This window comes from Aquarana catesbeiana, linkage group LG07 (assembly GCF_042186555.1).
Source record: "Aquarana catesbeiana isolate 2022-GZ linkage group LG07, ASM4218655v1, whole genome shotgun sequence".
NCBI lineage: Eukaryota > Metazoa > Chordata > Amphibia > Anura > Ranidae > Aquarana > Aquarana catesbeiana.
In genome coordinates, this window is record NC_133330.1 from 163,529,786 (window position 1) to 163,554,187 (window position 24,402).

General features: G+C 42.9%; 1 protein-coding gene across 6 annotated transcripts in view; it reads right to left on the minus strand.

Annotated features, from left to right (window-relative positions):
- The window catches only part of FIRRM (FIGNL1 interacting regulator of recombination and mitosis), a 399,519-nt gene that overhangs the window by 348,094 nt on the left and 27,023 nt on the right, over nt 1-24,402 (minus strand). For 5 of the 6 annotated variants that reach the window (XR_012235300.1, XM_073592831.1, XM_073592828.1 and 2 more), the window contains exon 4: nt 13,978-14,082. The exons of the other annotated variant lie outside the window; for it this stretch is intronic. Coding sequence is in view for 4 of the 5 variants with exons in the window: in XM_073592831.1 (XP_073448932.1) it covers nt 13,978-14,082 (105 nt within the window). In the remaining variant the exon portion in view is untranslated. The remainder of the gene's footprint in view (nt 1-13,977; nt 14,083-24,402) is intronic. 6 annotated transcript variants of the gene reach the window in all.

Here is a 24,402-nt window from a genome sequence, read left to right on the forward strand (position 1 = left end):
GGAGGTTGTGACCCTTGATCTCCATCTGAAAAGACTGCAGGGCTCTCTGGACTGCTAGCAGCTCTCTTTGATTGGATGAGGCCCTTGCCTCCCTCGAGGACCACTCTCCCTGTGCTACTGCATTGCTGAGGTGGGCCCCCCATCCCCAGGAACTCGCATCCGTGGTGATTCTTCAGGATATGGGAAAGGACCATGGGAGACCTCCTTTTAGGTGCTGGCCGGTTCTCCACCACCACAGGCTTCTTTTTATCCTGGCGGGAAGTCGGATCCTTGACTCCAGGGACCTTACGTCCCCGTCCCAATTTCTTAACAGAAACATCTGTAACGGACGTTGACGGAGTCTCGCCCATGGTACTGCGGGAAAACGTGAGGTCATAAGACCCACTGCCCTCGACACCTGTCTCAGAGAGACCAACTGGTTGGTCTGCAATTCTGACATAGTCTGGAACACTTTGGTAATCTTCTCCTGAGGAAGAAAAACTCTTTGGTTCACTGAGCAAAAATCATAACCCAGATAAGTTACTTTCTGGGCCGGAATTAAGGATGATTTTTCTTTGTTTATCAACCAGCCTAGGGACTGTAAGAAGTCCTGTACAGCCTGGAGATCCTCCAACAGCCTCTGGTATGATTTTACCACTATCAGGAGGTCATCCAAGTAAGGGATAACAGTTATCGCCTTTAACCTCAGCGGAGCCAGCGCTTCCCCCAATACTTTCGTAAAGATGCGTGGGGCTAAGGAAAGACCGAAAGGGAAGGCTTGAAATTGAAAATGTCGGGTCCCCATACTCGTCTTCACTGCCAATCTCAAAAACTTTTGAAAGGCTGGATGGACAGGGATGTGAAGATAGGCATCCCTTAAGTCCAACGTGGCCATAAAGCAGTTTGGGTATAGTAGGTTTTTGATAGTAAAAACCGTCTCCATCCGGAAATGTTTGTATCTGATGGACTTGTTTAAAGTCCAGAGATTCAGGATAAGTCGAAACTTTCCCGCCGGCTTTTTGACCACAAATACATGGGAATAGAATCCCTTGCCCTGCTCTGACTTTGGAACAGGAATCAGGACTTTTTGATCTAATAAGTCTCCGATCTGGAGACCCAGAGCCCTCGCTTTCTCTCGATCTTGTGGCGGAAAGGTGACCAACAATCGTTCTGGTGGTTGGTGAACAAACTCCAGCCTGTACCCGTTGGTCAGTAGGTCCAGGATGAAGGGGCTCGAAGTGACTGCTGCCCACTGTGGGATGAAGGCCCTGTTGAGGGTTAAACAGCACTCCCCCTTTGCCTCTGCCTTTGTGCCCAGTCCAGTGTTTTTTCGGCCTGCTGTACTTTTCTGTAGGACTCTGTTGCCTGCCTTGGCCACAAAAAAATTTTCTGGCTGTCGGGATTCTCTTTTCCTCTGAAAATGCCTTTTTCTTATCAGCCGTGCGTTCCAGTGCCTCCTGCAGACCTGGGCCAAATAAATGATCGCCTGTTAAGGGAAGCCCACAAAGGCGTAATTTGGAGGCTGGGTCCCCTGACCAGGTTTTAAGGCAGAGGCTTCTCCTGGCCGAGTTCACTAAAGCCGAAGTCCTGGCCGACATTCTTACCAACTCAGCGGAAGAATCCGCCAAAAAACCTACTGCCTGAAAGAGGAGAGGAAAAGACTTCAAAATCTGCTCTCTCGTGGTACCCGCTGACAGGTGTGACTGAATCTGAGTCAACCATACCTCCAGATTTCTGGCTACACAAGTGGAGGCCAGAGCTGGTTTCAGGTTCCCAACCGCTGAGTCCCAGGCTCTGTGGAGAAGGATATCCCCTCTCTTGTCCATCGGATCCTTAAGCTTGCCCATATCATCGAACACTAAGTCTGAATTTTTTGAGACTTTTAAAAGAGGTGCGTCCAGCTTCGGTTTCTTATTCCACGGCTGCGCAGTATCCTCATCAAAAGGGAACCTTCTTTTAAGGTTACTAGAGAAGAATGGTTTTCTCTCCGGGTTATCCCATTCCAGCTTAATAGTATCAACCAATGAAATATGGACTGGAAAAACTCTAGATTTTTTTCTTATGCAATCCTTTATACATAAGATCGTGTTTGGATAACTGAACCTCCTCCTCTTTCAATTCAAGGGTGGTATAGAAAGCCTTTAACAAGTCATCCACATCCTCTACAGATAACTTAAATCTCGAGCCTCAAGTGGATTCTCTATCCCTGGGCTATATATCTGAACCCGATTCTTCTGGGGAAGAACGGGTAGATCTGACCTCAGCCTCAGAGTCTTCACTCTCTGCCTGCTGCGGAGTGCTGACTGAAGTTCTCTGTGTGGACGGACCCTCTGCTGGGGTCTGGAGCTGGTCAATAAGCGTTCTAAAGGAACTAAAGGTGGACGCAAGCTCGTCCCTTACGTCATATGCCCCAGAAGTGACCTGCTCTCAGCACTTCCTGTGGGCCAGCTTGGAGCGCAGAAGCTCCGCCCCCTACTCGAGCACCGCAGCTTCCTGCTTCTCCTCACACAACTAGCCACGCTGCCTGTGAGGAGAGGATACCGTTGCTTTCATAAGAAAAGCGCTATGGGAGCTGACACCATGCCGGTCCTGGCCCTCCCCAGGCACTGAGACACAGGAGACCGCAGCACAGCCAACCCCTCCAGTGGAGTGCTGCTTCTGGCAGAGGAGAGGTTAGTGAAAGTGCCCCAAATAGGCCTACAGAGCCCCTGCTCATGAGACCTAGGGACCAGGTTCCAGGAACATGTTACCCCCCGTCCGGAGGAAACACAAATAACTGACATGGGCCTGGAGGACCGCCTTTTTATCTGGTGGGGGGTAACGTGTTTCCTGTCCTGGTAGAAGGAGCCCAAGGTCTCATGGGCTGTCCTAGAAGACGCTTGGAGAAATTTCAATAACAGTTTTTAAAAGATCTACACCTGGGGGCGTGTCCTGGACATGGAGCTGTGAGGACGTGTCTGGTCCCAGCTCCGCTCACGCCGAAGCTACAGCAGCAGCACACCGGCGATCCTGAGCCTAAAAACGGCTCAGGACATGTCTCGGAAGCACTGCAGTGCTCTGAGGAAGAGGGGATGTTCCCCTCGAAACGCATCAGCCACCAGTGATTTCTGTGGGCTCTTTCGGAACCTCTGGTGGGCTCTGCTGCTCCTTCACCACATGCTGCGATTTGAAGACTGTTTTATACCCTTGTGATCTTCTACTACTGTTTGTAGGTAGCTCCTTTTTATTGATTATTACAATATATTTTACCTAAAAGATAATGCACATGGCTGGTGCGCCCCGTCTCTCTTGTTTCTTGTCTGCTAGGATTCCCCATCCTTGAGGGCAGCATAGCCTGTGTTCTACTACTGGTTGATCAGATACCCACTTGTACGCAGGAGCGTTTTTCTTCATTATCATGTCTCAGAGGCAGTGGAACGCGTCGCAAGACACGGGGCTGATAAATCCCAGAAGGCCCCGGAAAAATCCAAGATGGCGCCAACCAGCAAAATCTCCAAGCAGCATGCGGCACTACTGACACAGCCTGCACCGCTGGCAACTTCACCGCAGCCATCGCCCGGATCGGTGAGTGACTCGGTCCCCCTGGCCTCTCCTGGGTCCACTGACTCCTGAGCTGAGGGCTCAGACATAGCAGATCTCATAGAAGATGGGGACATAAAGCGCCACATATGGTCTCTACCTAACAGGGAAGACCTAGCGCTCTGGTGGTCTGGGCGTTCCAGACCTACTCAGATACTACCAGGCTATAGCCCTCCAGAGGATTCTAAACTGGCGCTTCCATGACCAGTCTAAGCTTTGGGTTTCCATGGAAAAGTGCATGGCAGGGAGGAACTTATCATACACCCCACGGCTCATGTGGGAACACAGGGGGCTGTCAGCAGACACGTCCCCTTTGATGAGTGCTATACTCAGAACTTGGGACCGTCTCAATCGAGTACTGGACTTGGCCCCCCCGTGTCCCCGCTGGCACCTCTGGGAGGGTTTCTCTAGCTTCCCCCTGGAGAACACGCAGGCTTCTTCAGAGCCTGGGTAGACAACAGGAATGCTAGTTGTGGAAAATTGCTGAAGGATGGCAAAATGATTCCTTATGAATCCCTGATGGTCAGACCCGGGAGACTGCAGATGAATTTCTGGAGGTATAGACAGTTACACAATTTTTTCGAGATTCACAGCAGTTCCATAAGAGACATCACTCACTCCCTTTGAGGACTTATTTATAGCAGAAGAGCCAATCCCCCGAATGGTCTCAGAACTTTACTACTGGGAACCTCTGCCTCGACCTACAAACCCATCTTCATTCGCGCCTGGGAGAGAGAGACCTAGGACAGGCCTTTACCGGGCCTCAACTGACATATCTATCAGCTCACCCACTCTAGCTCTGCAGATTCTAAAATGCAGGAGGCTAATTATAAATTGCTATCACGCTGGTACAGGGTCCCGGCCGATTTGGCACAGATGTACCCTACAGGCTCTGAGTTGTGCTGGCAGGGATGTGGAGGCCGAGGAACCCTGTTACACTTGTGGTGGGACTGCTCACTGATTGCACCTTTCTGGCAGGATGTTAGTAAACAGGTCAAGGAAGTCCTGGGGATAGATATCCCCCTCCCCCTTTCACCGATCCATTTTCTCTTGCATATCCCTCCCATGCCAATCAGCCGTTACACATAGAACGCACTACCCCACCTGCTAAACGTGGCAAAGCGGCTTCTTCCAATTTATTGGAAGAAGGCACAGGTACCGAGCAGGGAGGAGTGGATACGCAAGGTAAATGAGATTAGAGAAGCAGAGGAATGGATTGCAACAAAGGCACCAAAAAGACACTCTGCCACATGGTCATTATGGACAGATCATTTTTCTGACCACAATCGTGTATCATCAAGCCTAGACGTGTCACTGCTGAAGCTAGCAGACCCAACTTTGGGTCAACGTATTGACCTCGCCAATAGCTAAACCTAACACCCCCCCTTTTAAACTGGAGCATAGACTGTGAGCATTGCATGTTCACTTATTGCAGAATGAGACATTGACCTGGTGGCAGACAGCCCGGTGCAGACCACACGAGACCTCTATAAGCTCAGGGTGAGATCCTGACACCCCCCCCCCCCCCCATTTTCCTTCTGCTTTTTATATTCTCTTATCCTCTACTTTTCCCATAATTGTGCAATGTTAAAGGGTTATCCAGTTAAAAGGCCTGAAAATAAGCACCCTAATCATACTGAGAAAGTTGGGCTTGGCAACAGGATTTCGGCCAATACCACAGTCGCCCAAAGGGAAGCGAACGTGACAGTGCCGGGCATCCCAGCTGGGGGCCTGGATGTGGTCAGGGCTCGGGAAGAGCACCAGAAGAGATTAGTAGAAGGCCCTAGTGAGCCCTCCTCTTTTGGTGTGGAGCCTGGGCCGAGACGCACCGGGGCAGACTGAGGGCTGTGCACCCCCCCCCAGAGCACCAAACAAGCAGCCGAGGGGGGTTGCACGCCCAGATAGCTGCGGTTCAGCTGACAGCCGAGGTCCTGCACATGCCACAGTTGAAAGATAGGAGCAACAGGGCCATGTACCCTGTACAAGAGAATGACCCTCCTAATGGTGTAAATGTCTATTTCTCCATGCTCTCTTTTCTATTGTTCCTAAAGAAATGATAAAATGTTGGTCACTGTTACACATGTGTTATACCTAACTGTAAAGCCATGACTAAACTCTATAAACAAAGTTTTTTGGGGTTTTTTTTTAAAAAAGGCCTACACCTACAGCAAGGGCATTATTTAACTTTAGCCAGAGTGCCATGGTTTGTTTTTATCTACAGATGCTCCTTACCTGCAATCGACAGTTTTAGGTAAAGGTGAACTAACATTTTGTGAAAAAAAAAAAGCCATTAAAAATGTCACTTTTCAACCTTGCAAGGGAACTATAGGGATTATAGGACTATATTATATATAACTATAGTATTTCTTGGCTTAACACAACGTACAAAACAGTATAAGTATAACAATAGTTATATTTGTTATAACATCTGCTAGTTTTTAAAGGGCAAAAGTAGTCTTATGTGCTTTAGATATTTGTATAAAAAGAAATCTGCCAATATAAACTTTTCCTTCTGGAAGTAACTGTTTTATTTCCCCATAATAGGCAAACGGTTATTTGAAAGGATAGGAGCACTGGTAGTGCACTTATGTTATTGTTATATTCTTAATATCTAAATTTTAATTGGCTTTATTGAAAAGAATATGCATTTTCCATATTTGTGGGAATGATAGGACTTTGAGCTAGTGATATCCAGATGACCATTCATTGACTGAAAATGCAGGTCAAGACCCTGTCAGAATTTGATGGATTTTGTAAATAATATATGTTTTGGTTGGAAATTTTCCTATGTAACCGATACTCTGTTTGATTTATGCGTTTATGTTTTAAGAGGTCTGATGTTTGGTCTGAACGTCTATCTCACATATATCCTGTTTCATGTTTAAAAGGTTTGGTAAAGTGAAACAGATGTTAAAGAGGCTTGTATATCTACTCTAGCCCCCACTCTTGGAAAGGAGGAGAAAAGGGTAGTGTATGGGAGGGATTTGTGTTTGGGCGCGAATTTGAAAGACTGAGTTCATATAGACACAAGGAATCCAGTCTTGTGTCTCTTTACACACACATCCTGCTTCCAAGACACATCTCTGTTACATTTCCTGCCTCCAAGCCACACACAGCTTTCCTATGCACACAGAATTACTTCCAAGACACAAGAGGTTAATCGGCCATCTTTAAAAACACCAAGACAAAGGAAGCACATGTCTATTGACTCTAAGAACTTTTTCAGATCTTTGAAACAAATGAACTATATTTGAACATTTTTTGCATATATGAAACAACACTAATTCTGAATATGAATGTACTATTTTTGTAAGTATTTTCCAAGTTTATGTGTGTACAATAAAACACACGGTTTTGATTTAAGCTGACTCAAGCAGAAATAATTCCAAAATTCATCTCACGAGAATCATCATTATTGAAGGCTTTTTATACAATATTAAGCCATTTATTTCATTGGCGGACGCCAGCCAGTTTCAATCGTCAGAAGTTTTTGCCACTTTTCCGTTGTTCAGAGGGGAAAATGAGGAACAGAAAAAACTTTGCAATTATTGAAAGAACCTAGAATCGCTACTTTGATTCGTGAAGACCAGAGGATTTTGGAAATTGTGAAGTCTTGACAGACGGTTTAATTAGAGTCCAGCGGAAAACGGAAAAGTTTTATATTCGGTGAGTACCAAAATATGGAATTTATAAATGTTATAGCTGAAGGAAGTAAGTTAGAATTTGAAGGTTTAGCCAGCTATATTTCAGACACTAAGTTATGGCAATCAATGTATAATCAATGCCTACAGGCAAATAAAGAAATTGAGAAGAATAGATTTTCATTAGCTAAATCTAAGAGAAAATTAAGCAATGTGTTGAAATTAGTTACAGTTTTCAATGCAATGGTTTTTGATATGCCAGGAAAACTAAGGCAAAGTGTAACAGAAATTGCACAAACACAGGAGAATTTACATATTGAAAAATTAATGATTGAAAAAGATGCATTAGAACATAAAATGAATGCATTATTGGAATCAGTTAAAGAAAAAGAAAGTTGTATTGCTTTTTTAACTCAGAAAGAAATTGAACAAGAGAAGGTTATAAGTTTGCTTAAAACGCAATTATTGCAAGCTCAGTCTTCTGCACATGCTCAGTGTTTAGCTTATGAACACGTGACAAAGTCAGAGGCGAGGGATAATGATGCTGATTCTGGATTTGACTCAGTGGGGTCATTTGAGGAGGTTAATGTTTCCTCAGACAATGAAAGTGTGAAGTCTGTTGATTTGAATATTAGTAATATTCAACAGAAATGTAAATTTTCATCGCCATATACTCAAAGAAAGGTATATGCAAAAAAAACAACTCTTAAATGTTTAGTTTGCAAAAGAGCGGGTCACATAGCTAGGTTTTGTGTGATGGCTAATAATAATGATATACAAAAGAGGTTGTATTATCCAAAAACGATGCCAAGGCGCTATGAAGTGTATTCTGCGCGCTGGTGTAGTAATTTGAGGTATAGAGGCCATAATAATCAAACTAATTTCTCTTTTAAGACCCAAATGCATAGATTGCAAACTGCAAACAGTCCATTAAGACAGGAAAGGTATCACTATGTATCATATAACACTGTGAAAAACAATGTTAGCAGTCCTTAAATGAACTGCATGGATGGTAAGGATTTTCTGGTTATTGTTTCTTTGCTATGGATAATGAGGTTATGATTTGAGGTTCAGAGATTTGGTTTTTATTTGATATATTTTTAGTATTTTCAAGGATAATCCTTTGGATTATTAATTCTTTATTAATTTTTCCCAGTTATGATTATTATGATTTTAATTTTTCATGTTTTGTTCAGATGGAACATTGAGAGGTTTAGTTCATCTGATAAGGGGGTAATTGACAGCTTTGTACTCAATTAGCAAAGGATGCAGATTTGTATGGAGAATTAGTGATTTCAACCTGAATATGGTCAAAATTATGTTGTGGAAAAAAACAAATATAAGATTTTCCTTCGTTTTCAGAGGATTAAAAGGTGGATTAATCTTTTGAGTTCTCATCGGGTGATATTATATCTATATTTTGTTTATGAAAACTGGATTTAATATCATGACTTAGACGGATTTTCTATATTTTAATGTACCACAACACCTACAGGTGGAATTCACTAAATTTAACTATGACAGTTTAGATCACTTTGGTAAGCAAAAATTGCTTGAAATTCTTAAAGAGAAATTCTATTGGGACAAAATGGAAGAGACGGTAGACAGAGTAATTAAATATTGTCTAATCTGTGTACAAAGATATTTTAATTATTGACAGGATATGGATTAATCAAGTTTTTCTAGTTTGGGGTATACTAGCAAATCTCAGTAGTGGCAGAGGATTCCATTTTATAGGTAAAATCATGCAGGTAATGTGTAAAATCTTGGGAATAGGACAGAGATGTCATGTATCATATCATTCACAGATTGTAGGTACAGTTTTTTCATTTACAAAGTATTCTTCATTTGAATTAATGACAGGAAGAATTATTTTGTCACTTGTGTTTCACAATGAACGTTTGGTTGGCAGTAGACAGCAAGGCATTAGTGTCCCTTAGAAGTGTATTTTACTGCAATGCTTGTGATTTGAGAAGGGATATTAGGATGTTATTTAAAGGTATTGAATGTCATTCAGAAAATGATATTTCTTTTTGGTATTTTGTGCTCCTTTTGCATAACAGTGTTTTGGTTATAGATGATACAGGACAATTTGAACAGTATGGTGTTAAATGCAGTTACTTGTATGAAAAATGGTCCTTCCACACATTTTTAAGTTTGAGTTAAAAGATCATAATTTCTTTACTTTACAATATTCCTTGTTTAGGAGATTATTAAGAGACAATTTGTATATATACTGATATGTAGTATTTGTTTTAGAAGTTTAAAGAAACTTGTATTGTACAAGTTAAATGGTTACTCACAGAGCACATAGCCCGACCCTTAGGAATTTGAGAGTGAAGTGACACCATCCTTTTTGAAAAGGAGGGGGGACTACTCATTGAGAGTCTGCATCTGTGGGACTACAAGACAAAAAAAGAACCTTTCTGAATAAGAAAGGAGGGGGTTTATTTTTTTAGGAGTAGAATGCCTGTAACAGAGTTTTTTTGGCAGACATGCACTCCAGTAGATGTTGCAACAGACATTCACTCCATTATACACAAGACACATATACAGCATGAGAACTGTTACATACACACACACATATCTGATTCTTGTAACATTTTGTTATTTTATTATTAAAACCAAAATTATCTTTTATTCAAGATAAACGGTTTATCAAGATTGATGATTAAGAACGGAAAGATTTATTTAAATCAAAAATTAGATGCTGTTAGCATAAGTTTATACAGAAAGAAAAATGGTGATTAAAGAGTTGCCATGTGTAAGGTCACACCCAGAGATGGTGAGATACACGTCACAGGCGGAACTAAAGGTTCAGGAGAAGTGGACCATGGCAAAGTAATTGGGAAGGTCCATTTGACATCTTGGATGTTCAAGGGACAATGGTATTAGTTCAAGGATTTCTCAATTTAGTGAAAAAGCATGTATAAATAAAAATGTGGGTATAACAAATGTAATATTCTAAGATAAATGATGCTGCTTTTATTTTTCCTAGGAATGAATTATAATTCATTAACCTGGAGGAATCATGGATTCTAAAAAAGAAGAAAGATGTCAGATCAACAAAAGAAAGTGTTAAAGAGAGAAGATTTATCATCATCACAGGATTCATCTTTTCCCTAGTGACAATTTTATCTGTGGTAAAATATATCACAAACTGTTCCAGCTATGCAGAGGTTAACAGGATTGAAGAATTACACAACAAAGTCATTACATTATTCAGAGACAAAAGAGATCTAGACACTGATATCAATATAGATGACAAAAGTGATAAAGACATTGATATTAATATAGATGACAAAAGTGATAAAGACATTGATCTTAATACAAATGACAGAATATAATTCTAGATATGTTGATATTAATACAGCTGAAGAATTGTATGGATATGTATTTGTAGGACAGGGATATGATTGCTGTATGGAATTATATTTAATTCATAGTAATAATGTTGAGGTCAACGTTAAAATAGAATCCAAAACAAATTTTGTTAAAATGCTGGGATCTTATAGGTTAAACAACAGAACCCGGAACTTTTGAATGTAATATATTGGGAAGGAGTTTTTGGTCAGTATTTGTAAAAGGTAACAATCTTTGAACATTTTTGAAGATAATGATAGTTTGCATTTGATATGTAAAACAAAAATATATGTACCTCAAGATTCATTGGTAACTTGGAAAAGGAACGATGAATTTTTGGGAAGTTTTCTTCACAGTTCTACTATGATAATTCATAAAGGAATTTATGGTAGTGTGAATTGGATCAATAATACATTTGTTTATCAACAAATGAGAGTATCTTTGAATGATACTGGTATAAATGAATGTTGCATATCAATAGTAAATTATCCAATGAAATGTGCGAAGGCAAGTGTTGTTGTAAGGTCTCCTAGGAAAACTCCATGTGTTGGTAAGAAAAGTGTCTCAGCAAATCCATTTCAGATTAACCATTTCCAATCCAGAACTCTTTTGAGAGAGGGAAAGTTTGTCATTATATTGTGGAACTTTAATGTTTCAGAATGGAAAATTTCTACAAGGTTTCCACAATGTCAAGGACATTTGGTTAATATGGAATTGGGTATTGAAAGATGGTTTGGAATTAATAATAGAAATCATAACAGAAATAAGCGTGGTATTGTTGAAGGTATTTTAGGAGGGATTGGCACAATTGGGAGTATTACTAATAGTATGGACATTAATACTTTAAAGTCTGATCTTGAGACAGCTGGTTTAGTGGGTAGTAACGGGATTAAAATACAGAGAAATTTAAATGAAATTTTAGAAAATATGGTTATTAAAACAGCTAATATAATGGGTCCATCTATTTTACATCTTCAAAATATTACTCTTGATTTAATGTTAAGTGAACAACATTTTCATATTGCCAGAGCATGTTTAGAGATCCAGACTGAATATTCCACTAATTTTAAAATAATTGCACAAGCATTTCAGAGTGGAATAACCCCTCTTGGCATTTTACAGAATTTACCCAGAGAATATGTATATGCTATAAATCATACAGATTTATGGGTAAATAAATGGATAGGATGTAAACAGGATGTTTGTTATAGTTCTTCTATGATTCCAATAGCAGGACAAGAACAAATTTTGGTTCCAATCACTGTCTTGGGATTACCCGTCAGCAATACACAATTATTGTATTATAAATTACAGTATACAGATTTTGCATTTAACAGTGAAAATTCTGAATTAGAACAATTAGATTTGTCATCATGTTTACAATTTCAGTCTAAAGTTATTTGTTTACCTAATCAAGATAAAAGTATTTTTCATTCTTGTTATCATAATCATACATTGTGTTCAGCAAGAATAGAAAAAGTTGAAACAATTTCTGAATTAATTACTCGTGTAGATAAAAAGAAGGTTTGTTTCCGGATCATGTCAGATACAGAAAGGGTTAAAACTTTTTTCTCTTCTTGTACAGATACAGAAAACCTAAATCAAGGCTTGTATTGTACAGAAGGAGACATTGTAGCAATAAGTATTAATGGGTTTAGAACAAATTCAACAAACATGCTTATGAAAACTATAAGTGCTCTTCCCACACAATATAATATATCTCAGATAGATGAATTTCCTTGGGAAGAATGGGCAAATGTAATTCATAAGGATAAAGGTTTATTGATAGCTTTGGCTAAGGAACTTCAGAATGCAGAAATATTATTTAAACATGAACAAGGTAATTTGCAAGAGATATCTCATCAATGGTCAGAATTTTCAGGAAGTAATTGGTGGAAAAAATTCAGTAATAGTGTATCAATTTGGGGAAAAACTTCAATAACCTCAGCAGCAGGAAATATTTTATCACATCCTATAGTTATTCTTTTTATTATTATTATGTTATTCATTATATTCCAGTTATGTTTGATGTTTAGAATGAAAAAATTATATTATTGAATTAGAAATGAAATCAAGAAAGGAGATGATTTATTGCAAAATAAGCTTAAGAGAAAGATGGGTTTTGGTATTGCAAACTCGGTTGGTGATGGAAATACATTTGGAGTTATTGGATCAAAGTCTGAATGAATGGGACATGGATGCTATGAATGAATTTTAAAACCTTGAAAATATGATTGTTATTCATATTTCAGAGGGGAATGTTATATTCTTAATATCTAAATTTTAATTGGCTTTATTGAAAAGAATATGCATTTTCCATATTTGTGGGAATGATAGGACTTTGAACTAGTGATATCCAGATGACCATTCATTGACTGAAAATGCAGGTCAAGACCCTGTCAGAATTTGATGGATTTTGTAAATAATATATGTTTTGGTTGGAAATTTTCCTATGTAACCGATACTCTGTTTGATTTATGCGTTTATGTTTTAAGAGGTCTGATGTTTGGTCTGAACGTCTATCTCACATATATCCTGTTTCATGTTTAAAAGGTTTGGTAAAGTGAAACAGATGTTAAAGAGGCTTGTGTATCTACTCTAGCCCCCACTCTTGGAAAGGAGGAGAAAAGGGTAGTGTATGGGGAGGGATTTGTGTTTGGGCGCGAATTTGAAAGACTGAGTTCATATAGACACAAGGAATCCAGTCTTGTGTCTCTTTACACACACATCCTGCTTCCAAGACACATCTCTGTTACATTTCCTGCCTCCAAGCCACACACAGCTTTCCTATGCACACAGAATTACTTCCAAGACACAAGAGGTTAATCGGCCATCTTTAAAAACACCAAGACAAAGGAAGCACATGTCTATTGACTCTAAGAACTTTTTCAGATCTTTGAAACAAATGAACTATATTTGAACATTTTTTGCATATATGAAACAACACTAATTCTGAATATGAATGTACTATTTTTGTAAGTATTTTCCAAGTTTATGTGTGTACAATAAAACACACGGTTTTGATTTAAGCTGACTCAAGCAGAAATAATTCCAAAATTCGTCTCACGAGAATCATCATTATTGAAGGCTTTTTATACAATATTAAGCCATTTATTTCAGTTATAGATCTACTTCTCTAGCATATATTTACAAACATACAACAGTGCTGTCTGCAGATTTTCACTGTGCTGCCTTGCCATCACCATGCAGCCTCTGGCTGAAATATTAAAAATCATCTGGTGCTGTTTTGCTGCAAAAGTCTAAAGGTCTCCCTCCATTCATTCATTTTGTATCACAAGTGCAATTACAGTTTAATTTCAGTAATGTGGTACTGTTAACATGAGCTTGCTCAGTTTATTTACGAGGAGACATTTGAACTGCAGACCTTTGAAATAATATGAATGATAAAAAATACCTGCAAAATATTCCTTAATGAAATTTTTAGTTCTGTATTCTGGCTTGAGAATTCTGAAGATAGTCTTGAGATTTCAACTGTTATATTGTGAAATTCTTTCACAGCCTAAAGAGAAAAAAAAATATTTGCTTTAAAAACAGAGTAAGGTACCTGGTAACTTTTTCTAAGAAGTCTTCCAGGGCACCATCCGAGAGATAGGCTCCTCCTTCCTGCAACAGGAAACACATTAGTCCATCATTATAATTTTTTTAGTCTCACCTGTGTGCCTCAGTAGTATTAAAGCACCGAAGGAACTCTCAGTAAGCCAATGCGTCCCCACAATACCTGGTATCATCGCTTAGGGTGGGAACTAGTGCTGCCCTGGAAGACTTCTTAGAAAAAGAGTTACCAGGTACCTAACTCTGTTTTCTTCAATGGTCTTCCAGGGCAGCATCTGAGAGGATATATCAAGCAAAACTTACTAGGGTGGGGATAAGGTCTGGAGCACCTTACGACCAATGTCTGGTCTTGACAGCTGGTCGCTGTGGTAGTGTCTCACGAAGGTACTGAAGCTCGATCATGTCGCTGCCCTGCAGATCTGCTCCGGGGTTGCCCCTGCCTTTTCTGCGACCAAGGTTGCCCAGGCTTTGGTCGAGTGAGCTTTGACCCTACTTGGGGGGGGGTAAGGTTTTGTCCCCAAATGGCCATCTGTATGGCAAGGTTTATCCATCATGAGTCTCGATGCCTGCTTTGCCTTATTGACTCCTGCATAGAGGACAAATGACATGGCAGTTCTTTGCCAGCCCTTTGTTCTCTCGAGATAAGCTATGAATATTAAGTCTAGTTTGTTGTATGTGTCTCTTTTCTGCTATCCATCGACTTAGGAAGAGATGTGATAACCACATTCTGCATCCTGTGAAAGGTTGAAGAGACGTTTGGTAGAAAAACTTGGTTTGGCGAGAGGACTATTTTATCTGCCTGGATCAGTCAGTAGGGTTCCATCGTGTAAAAAAAACCTTGAGACTTTCACCTACTCCCCCTGGCCGATGCTAGGGCCACTAAGAGGGTGGTTTTTAGTGTAAGATTTTTATCTGAGCACTCCTCCAGTGGTTCGAATGGCGGAGAGAGGAATCCTCTGAGCACTGTGGAGAGGTTCCATGTCGGAGTTCTGCCAACTTTAGCGGGTCTGGCTCTATTTAATGAGATCAGGAATAGCTTTATAAATGTGTTCTCTGCTAATCTGGTGTCCAGATAGGGGGAGAGTGCTGCCACTTGTACCTTCGGCGTGCTCAGAGAGAGGTTCAAGTCTGCTCCCTCCTACAAGAAATCCCGAATCGCTAGGATGATTCTCTGTTGGAATCCTGTTTGTTTCCGTACCAGGAGACAAACTTCCTTCTCACTCCAGTTATGGGGTTTTCTGCTGGCTAGAATGGGGTTGATCACTGTCCAACAGTTCTTTCTTTTGCAGCCTCAACCTCTCAGTAACCAAGCCGAAAGCTTCACGAGTTTGTGATTTGGGTGGTTGACTGGCCCTCACGATAGGAGGTCCGGTAGGCCTTGCTGTATCTGGTGCGGTTGGAGACAGTTTCTTCGAGTGACTGAACCATGTTCCCTGGGGCCAGTGAGGTGCTAAGAGTATCACTGTTGCACTTTCTTCCATGATTCTTTGGCTCACCTTTGGTATTAGAGCGGTCAGAGGGAATGCATAACACGGCTGGTGTGCCCAGCTTTGAACATATCCACTCTGATGTTGCCATCTGTGGTATCCAGCGAGAAGAACCTTGGCAGTTTCGCATTTGTCCTTGAGGCAAACTGATCTACCTCGGGCACTCTCCAGCTTTGCATGATCCAAAGAGGGTTGCTTGGTGTAGAGACCACTCTGTCTGTTTTATGGTCTTTCGACTTAGAAAGTCTGCCAACGTGTTGTCTGTCCCCTTCAAGTGTATGCCCGAGGTTGATCAGATGTTTGTCTTAGCCCATGACAGAATTGCTTCTATCAGGCTCAAACGAGGAGATTTGGTCTCTCCTTGCCTGTCCAGGTATGCCACTGTTGTGGCGTTTGTCTGACTGAATCCGGACATCTCACCCCTGGATAGCTGGTTGCAATGCTCTCCACACTTCCTCTATAGCTTTTAATTCCCTCATATACTAGGAGGCTCAAGACCATCTGGAGTTACATTTGCCCTATGTACAGAGATCCCCCATGTGTACCCCCCATACTAGGGTACTGGCGTCTGTGGTAATCCTCACAGGGTTGGCTTGCGCCCATCTGCGCCCCTCGGCGTAAAGGAGTGGATTGAGCCACCACTGAACAGATTGTTAGACCAACCAAGGGACAGGAATGGACATTTCTAAAGGATGATGGATCACCATCCCACTGGGTCAAATGTGATTCTGTAGAGGCCTCATGTGGAGCTGTGCCCAGGTGATGGCTGGGATCGAGGACATCAGTCCTAGCACTGCCTCGTTCTTTTCTTCCGTCTGGAGGGTTTTGGTTACTCTGGCGTCTAGCACATAATCCAAGTATACCACCCCTGACTTGGGGTCAGCTACGATTTTTCTGTATTTACTATCCACCCCAGGTTTTGTTGATAAGAAAAACCTGCGCAGAGGTTGATTTTTAGGTTCTTTGCTCTATCTGCAAAGAACAGCAGATTGTCTAGGTATGGTATCACGTCTATGCCTTGCTGTCTCAGGCCATTTAGCGCTTCTTCTATAATCTTTGAGAAGATTCTGGGCACAGAAGAGATGCCGAAAGGCAAAAGATGTGTACTTCAGATGCAGGGTGGCCACCGGCCCCTGGATCGTGAACCTTAGGTATCTTTGATGACTTTTCTTTATGGGTACATACAAGTATGCGTCTTGCAAGTCTATTGTGGCCATGCATACCCACTCTCTTCTGCTGAGCGGCTTAAATCTCCTGGAATGACAAAAGGGCGCCTTCCCCTGCTTGTTTTTTGCTTGGGGGGAGCCCTTTGTTCTTCGCTGCAGTCTTGTCCAGGACCGTTTATAGGTCTGGCCCGAACAGAAAATTTCCTGTGAATGGGATCCCACACAGCCTATTTCTAGAGCCGATGTCCCCTCCTTTGACTTTCAGCCACAGGGCTCTCTTCCCTAAGGCCATGGCCCTAGAAGATATCTTCCCATTTCAGCAGAGGCATCTGCTAGAAAAGCTGCCACTCTGGTTAGTGTGGGAATGGTCCTCACTGATTCTTCCCTTGGCGCGTCTCCTAGCAATGCTTGCAGTTGACACAGCCAGCTACTAGGCTGCGAGCTGTGCAGGTGGAAGCCATTGCTGGATTCAAAATCGCCGCCCCTGCTTCTCATGCTCCGCATCATCAAAAGCTAAGTCGGATTTGTTTGCGACTCTCACAAGGGAGGCATCCACTTTGGGACATTTTCGCCCAAGTCTTGGTGTCTTCCTCTGCAAATGGATACCTGCGCTTGACCGCACCTGGTAGGTTTTCTGGGCTGCAACCCCTTGTATATTTTGTCGTGCAGGGAAAGCCCTGCAGCTTTTTGCTCTTTGATACCCAGTGTGTCTGCTATAGCCTTTAGGCTAGGTTCCGCAATTGCAACCTGAAGGTCGCACGATTTTTTGACGCAATTTTGCCAGGGATTTTGAGGCAACTTGAAACCATGGTGTATTCTTGAGGTCTATGGACCTCAAGTCGCATCAAAGTGGGACCAAAGTAGTGCAGGGACCGTGTTGAAGTCGCTGCGACCTGAAGTCGCACAGATATGAATGTTACTCACTGGAAGTCACGGGGTATGATTTGTCATGCGACTCTGCAGTCCCAAGTCGCATGACAAGCTGCACCAGATGAGACCGAGCCTTGGAAGATTATCTGTGTCTTCTGAGGGAAATAGGGTGCCCTCTGATGCCGAGTCATCCTCCTTGGAATCCCAGCATAAGCCGTCCTCTGAGATTTGTTCGGAGTTATCCGAATCGACTAGATGGGGTACTGGCTTGGCTAGAGCTTGCTGGCACCTCCAGCTTCTCTACTGCTGAGTGTATTGGCTCAATAGTGCCCTTTATTTCCTTTTTGAAGGAGTTAAACATGTCCTTAAGGAAGCCTTTTGACTCCTTAGCCACCATTGTATGCATTTTTGGCATAGTGGCCTTTTTCACTCAGGGAAAAACCGCTGACCGCAAGAGGCACATGCCTTGCTCTGGTCTGCGCCCTTTTTTCCTCTGGGGCCTTTGCCTGCAAGTAAGAGTGAGGTTGGCGGGAGGTAAAGACAGAGGTGACTCCAGAGTGCTCTGGCTTACCTTGGAGCTGTCCTGACATGCAGGATCCACAGGGCAGAGTGGAGAAGCGTCCAGCCTGGCCGGCCACCGGGATCCTCTGTTTAGAGAGTGCTTCCTGCTCCAGCTCGAGCCCCGCCCCCAGCTGACCCCGTGCGGGTTGGACACACCTGCACCTGCCACGTCCTCTCTGGCGTCCTCCTTATTTCTAATAGGGAAGGGGCACATTAAAAGGCCTTTTCCCTGGAGGCTCCAGCCTCCACCAAGATGGCCGCCGACCGGACCGCACGATCGGAAATGATGCGTCCAGCCTCTCTTGCTATACCTCCCAGGACCGCAAACGAGGGGATCTTGCAGAGAGGTTTGTGGGATGCGAGTGGAATACGATCGGTGAGCAGGAGGGTCGGTGGCCAGGTCATCTGCACAGCGAGGGAACCTCTAAAGCACCTGGAGTGCGGGGCTCAGCCAGATGACCCCCCACCATCGAGGAGCAGTAGCTGTGGGGAAAAATGCCGGCGGCATGTGATGCAGCTGAGGGGGATAGTAGCATTCCCCTCTGTAGGGGCGAAACTTCAGGCAGAGCCTTGAGGCTCAGATTGCTGCCCCTGCTCGCCCTCCCAAGGCCCTATCGAATGAATGGGATGCTGGTCAGGGAGTCCCCTGCAGAAAGCACAGAGACTGGATAAAATAACAAACATGTGCAGCTCCTGTGGGTCCGGAGGAAACACAAAACAACTGAGGCACACAGGTGAGACTAACAAATTTATAATGGTGGACTAATGTGTTTCCTGTTGCAGGAAGGAGGAGCTTATCTCTCGGATGCTGCCCTGGAAGACGATTGGAGAAAAATGCATTTGAATGGAAAATGTTTTTGATATGGAAAGTTATTTTTTAAAGTCTAAAATGTTATAAATTTGTAAGGTTAGCATTGTTGACTTCTCCTTCTAAAGATACTAGTTGCCTGGCTAAAATAAGCCAAAATCTCCTGTAAACGCTTCACAAAAAAATTGGCTCTAGAAGAAATGAACTAGGCAAAATGCACACAGTAAGAAATTTGTGAAATACCCTTTATAAATTCTTACTGCTGCTCCCTATAGAGCATTCACTAAAATACAGGTAAAGACTGACACTGTTTACAACATGAATAAATTCAGAGTTAAAGTGCCACACCATGATTTAAACTCCAGATACAAGTTTTTGACTAATCAGTTTCAAATTAGGAGTTACACCACCAGTGTCCACATCCACAAAGGGACCATAAATATCCAACTGTAAGTTGATGCGACCAGGATACAAACAACTCAAACAATTGGTAGGCAAGGAGATTAGTGTAGGACATCATCGTTACCAAAACCCTCAAGGTGAAAACTCAGACAGTAGGACATCACTGTGTATAATAAGTCAAGGTGGGTTTGTGTTAAATCCACATAATAAAAATGTGAAGCTCCTCTTAAATTATCTTGAGAGCTCTGGCAGGCTGCCTACACCCAGAAGAGGCAGCCAGCTAAAAAGAGGACCAAGATGGCAGTGTACTGCAGGCGAGCGGCCGATGTAAGCAAAAGTGACATACCCATGCGTCGATGACTACTTCCGAGTTTGGGGTGCACGCATTCCATCCCGGTCCCGCTGTGACTACACAGGGGGAGCATGTCAGCAAGTCCCAGCCAATGATTCATGGCTGAGATCTGCTGATTGGCTGTGTGCAATCACGGATCAGAGCTCTAGTGATGGTAAACAACGCAGAGCTCTGTAGGAAGGGAACAGTCTGTCAGTTTGTCATCCCTGCAAAGCAGGGATGACAAACTGAGTAAAAGCATCACACTAATGCCCCATACACACGGTCGGATTTTCCGATGGACATTGTCCGATCGGAGCGTGTTGTCGGAAATTCCGACCGTGTGTGGGCGCCATCGGACATTTTCCATCGGATTTTCCGACACACAAAGTTGGACAGCAGGAGATAAAATTTTCCGACAACAAAATCCGATCGCGTCAATTCCGACCGTGTGTGGCCTGTTCCGACGCACAAAGTGCCACGCATGCTCAGAAGAAATTCCGACACGGGACAGCTCGTTCTGGTAAACTTAGCGTTCGTAATGGATAAAGCACTTTCGTCACGCTGCAATGTTCAAAATGGTTTAATACAGCGCACTCTCTTCTTCTTTATAATGTGACAAGAATTAGGTCGTTTTGATGCTCATATTCACACACACTTCTCACAAACTTTTTTCGTTACTATTTATCGGGATTCCCTCAATATATTTTAATTTCTCACATCTGACAACATATTTTTTTTTTTTTTTTTTTACTTTAATGTAGAATCTTTTTTTGTGTTTCTCTTTTTATTTTTTTTTTTTGGTGATTTTGATTTGTACTCCCGAAAATGTTTGTGTGTTTTTTGTGACAAGTTCCCACAACACCATTGATATGTTGTTCTATTTAATCTGTAGGAGGAGATTGTTTGGTGTTGTTGTCCCTTGTTAATTTCACATTGTACTTTAGAAATGTACCTGAATACTCACCAACAAACTGTCCTTTTTGGATGAAAACACACACAGGAGAGTAGAATTTACCTAAAAATATTTTATTAAGGGGTCACAACTATAAACAAAGAGGGAGGCAACGCTGGAGAAACTGCAGAAGTGGGCGAAGCCTTGGACCCCCAGGGCAGACATCAATTATTTAAAAGCAAAATTGGTGGCCTGAGGAGTCCATATCTAAGGGAGGGCAGTCTGGTCCAGAAGTCCCAGAGATCCGGAAAGCAGCAGATGACATCTATGTCCCCAGGCTGTGGTCATACGAGAGACTGCATCTTCTGTCAGACCAGACTGAACCCAGGGCAATCACTCTTTGGTCTTCCTTCCACGCTTCCTTCCAGCCTTTGGCTGTGGTGGTGGAGTTGTGGCAGCAGGAGGAGGAGGAGGAGGAGGAGGAGGAGGAGGATCGTTCCTCTCCATGACATCCGTCTTGGGTGTCAGTTCCCCACTCAACCCCTTACGAAGGACTTTATAAATCAGGTCCTCAGAAATCTTGCGTTGGCCCTCCTGCATGCCCTGCAATTTGGTGGCAGCCATGCAGGCAAAGGCCTCTTCAGGACTGGGGAAGGCTCGGAGGGACGCCGAAGCCTCCTGGATCAGCCTGTACGCTGAATCCTGCACAGGACTGGGAGTGGCCTTCCTGGCCCTTTTATATGGCAGGCGGAGGGGAGGGACCTGAGACTCAGTCAGGCTGCCACTTGTCCCTGGCTTCTCTTAGCTGACACTTAGCCCCGCCTCCTCCTGGCTGCCACTAATCCCCGCCTCCTCCTGACTGCCACATTCCACAGCCTCCTCCTGGCTGAGGTCTTCCTGTGTATGAAAAAGGGACATAGTTTTAGTATTGTTTTCATCAATCACACACAATTTTCACCTCCTGACTGCTGCAAATTCAATGTTAACAAATATAACATACTATCCTTCTGAGCCCAGCATTTTTCATTCTTGTCCCAATTTTGGGTGCCCACTACTGTCTATTGATATGTAAAACACTTTCAAGCAGCAATTAGTGATCAATAATAACATCTAGTAAACATCATTTATTTATTGCCCAGAAATCTGTAGAAGAATGCTATACCTGACTCCAGCTGGGCTCCTCCACTTCTTCCTGGCTGGAAGGCCCAGGTTGGACATCAGAAGCCTCAGCTGGTATGGAAGGAAGCGTGGAAGGAAGAGTAGAGAGGGATTCCCTGACTTCAGTGTGGTCTGACAGAAAATCGCAGTCTCTCATAGTACCACAGCCTGGGGACATAAATGTCATCTGCTGCAGCTCCGGACCTCTGGGAATCTGTGACCTTCTTGCGCTCCCTAAGATAAGTGCTCCTCAGGCCACCAATTTTAGCTTTTAAATAAGGGATGGTTGCTGTGGGGACCACCGGCTTCACCAACTCCAGCAGTTTCTCCAGCGCTGCCTGCCTCTTCTGTTTGTGGTTATAGTGGGGGTGTCTGACCTGCCACAGACAGGGCAGCTCTCTGTACTTGTCAATAAACAGGGGCAGGAAATTGTGGTCGTTGAACCCATCCATTTTCTCTGCAAGACACAACACAAGACAAACCCTAATGTCAGGCCAAACTCCCCTAATCTTGTTACAATATAGGCTTCCATTTCGAAGCAGTATAGGCCCAAGTTTAGATCCTACCTTCGTTAGCACGATCGGCGTCTCCGATGCTCCTTCCTCCGCTCACAGATCGTACGTAAGACGCGCGCATTACGATTTATACACACTGCGCATGCGTATAACTCCGCCCGCCCCTGACGTTCGTTCTATTCTATTCCCCGCCCCTTTTTGTTCGGCGCAGTGGAGGAAGAGCACATGGCGGATAGACAGCAGGATCGTGCTAATTACAGCAAGGAGGAGGAGGAGGAAAGGCCGGAGCCTGAAACGTCCCGATCCAGAAGGAGATTAAAGGACTCAAATATGTCCTTTGGGGAGATGTTGGAAATGGTGGACATCCTGAAGAAGGCCGACTATGATGGAAAGTATGGGCCTTACCCCAACCACAATGTCCGAAAGGCCAAGATCATGGCGAAAGTGGTCAGGAGTCTGCACCGGAAATTCGGGGTACGACGATCGAAAGATCAGCTCAGGAAGCGGTGGTCGGACCTGAAATTACGAGAACATGAGCAGTACAGAAAGATCCGGAGAGTGCTGCAAAAAAGTAAGTAGTTGTGCTGTGTTCCTATTGTTCTTGTGTTTATTACGTTCGTGCTGCTCCATGTGCTTTTAGGAACTGTTGTACAGTTTAAAATGGCAACTTTCATGTTCATGGGCACATTATTCGTTCGGATCACACATTTTTTTTTCGGACTATAAAATACCATTGTTTAGCCCATATGCATTTGGCCACCATTTTGAGGCCCTATACTTGTCTTCAAAGAATTGGGTTGTATAGATGGCTTTGTTACTAGAATGAAATGCAAACTAGATTGTGTGTAAGGAGAGGACACTGAGCAGCTGTTTTCACATCTGGACACTGGAGCACTAGTGTGGGACCCCAGAACACCATTTTTATTAGGGGGGCCACACAGGTGCTCCAGTGTATACTATAGGGGGGGCTACATCTGTGAAGCTTGTACAAAACAGGTAAAGTATTGCAGCTTGACAAAGGACACTAAAAAAGCTACATCTTGGAACTCTGCTAAAATAGACAATTGTACCAACTTCCAAGCAATCTTTCATATTTATAGTTCTGCCATCAAATATCTGTGTGCTAATTATACCATTTTTGTTTTACATAGGGGAGAAAAGACTCGGAGGACACCCCTCATCCGAGGAGACCAGAGCCCCCCCACCTCTGGAAGAAGGGGAAATCCCCCCAACACAAGATGAGCAGGAGGATGAAGACGTGGTGGAAGTAGTCACCACAACAGGTGAGTGTCTGCGACCACAGGCTCAGATAAGAGATGGATGGCGGCATTTTTTTTAGACCTAATTTATTTTGGGTTTCCTTTCTTTTTAGGTGATCGTGAGGTTGTGGATGAAGATCCTTTCACATCCGAAAGTGCCCAGATCCTGATCGGGGAGATCATGGGGTGTAATTTACAATTGGAAAACATCAAGCAAAACATCAATGATGTTATTCCAAAATATAAAAACATCATTGATGTTTTGGGGCGAGTTTAAAGCCCCTCAAAATCACTTTCTTCTTTTGTCTGCTACAATGTGCGAAATGTTTTTGTGATTTTTCCAAAAGCCAAATTTGGAGGATGCACACAGTGTGCCAACATGTGCTATCTGCCATCACGGGAGATCAATGGATGCGTTTTGGGGGTGCAACCCCTTCCTCAATAATAAAGTAACAGTGAGGAAGGGCTTTCTCCCCCAAAACACGTCCCTTGATCCCCCGTGATGGCAGGTCGCACATGTTGACATTGGGAAATTGGTGTGCATCTTCCAAATTTGGCTTTTCCAGGGGTGATTTCCCCCCATCTGAATGCAATATCAAACACAGTTCCTAAATACTCATGTCTGATATTGCCTTCCAGTTCTACCAAATGTGAACTTTGTAAGATCAAGATTTGTGTCTTTTCTTGTTGGTTTTACACAGGCCTGTTTTCTATAAAATGAACATTTTGATTTTGGATAATGACACCACAAAAATTATTATTTAACAAACATGTCGGTTTGTCAGAAAAACCTTTGGTAAATGCACATGTGATTG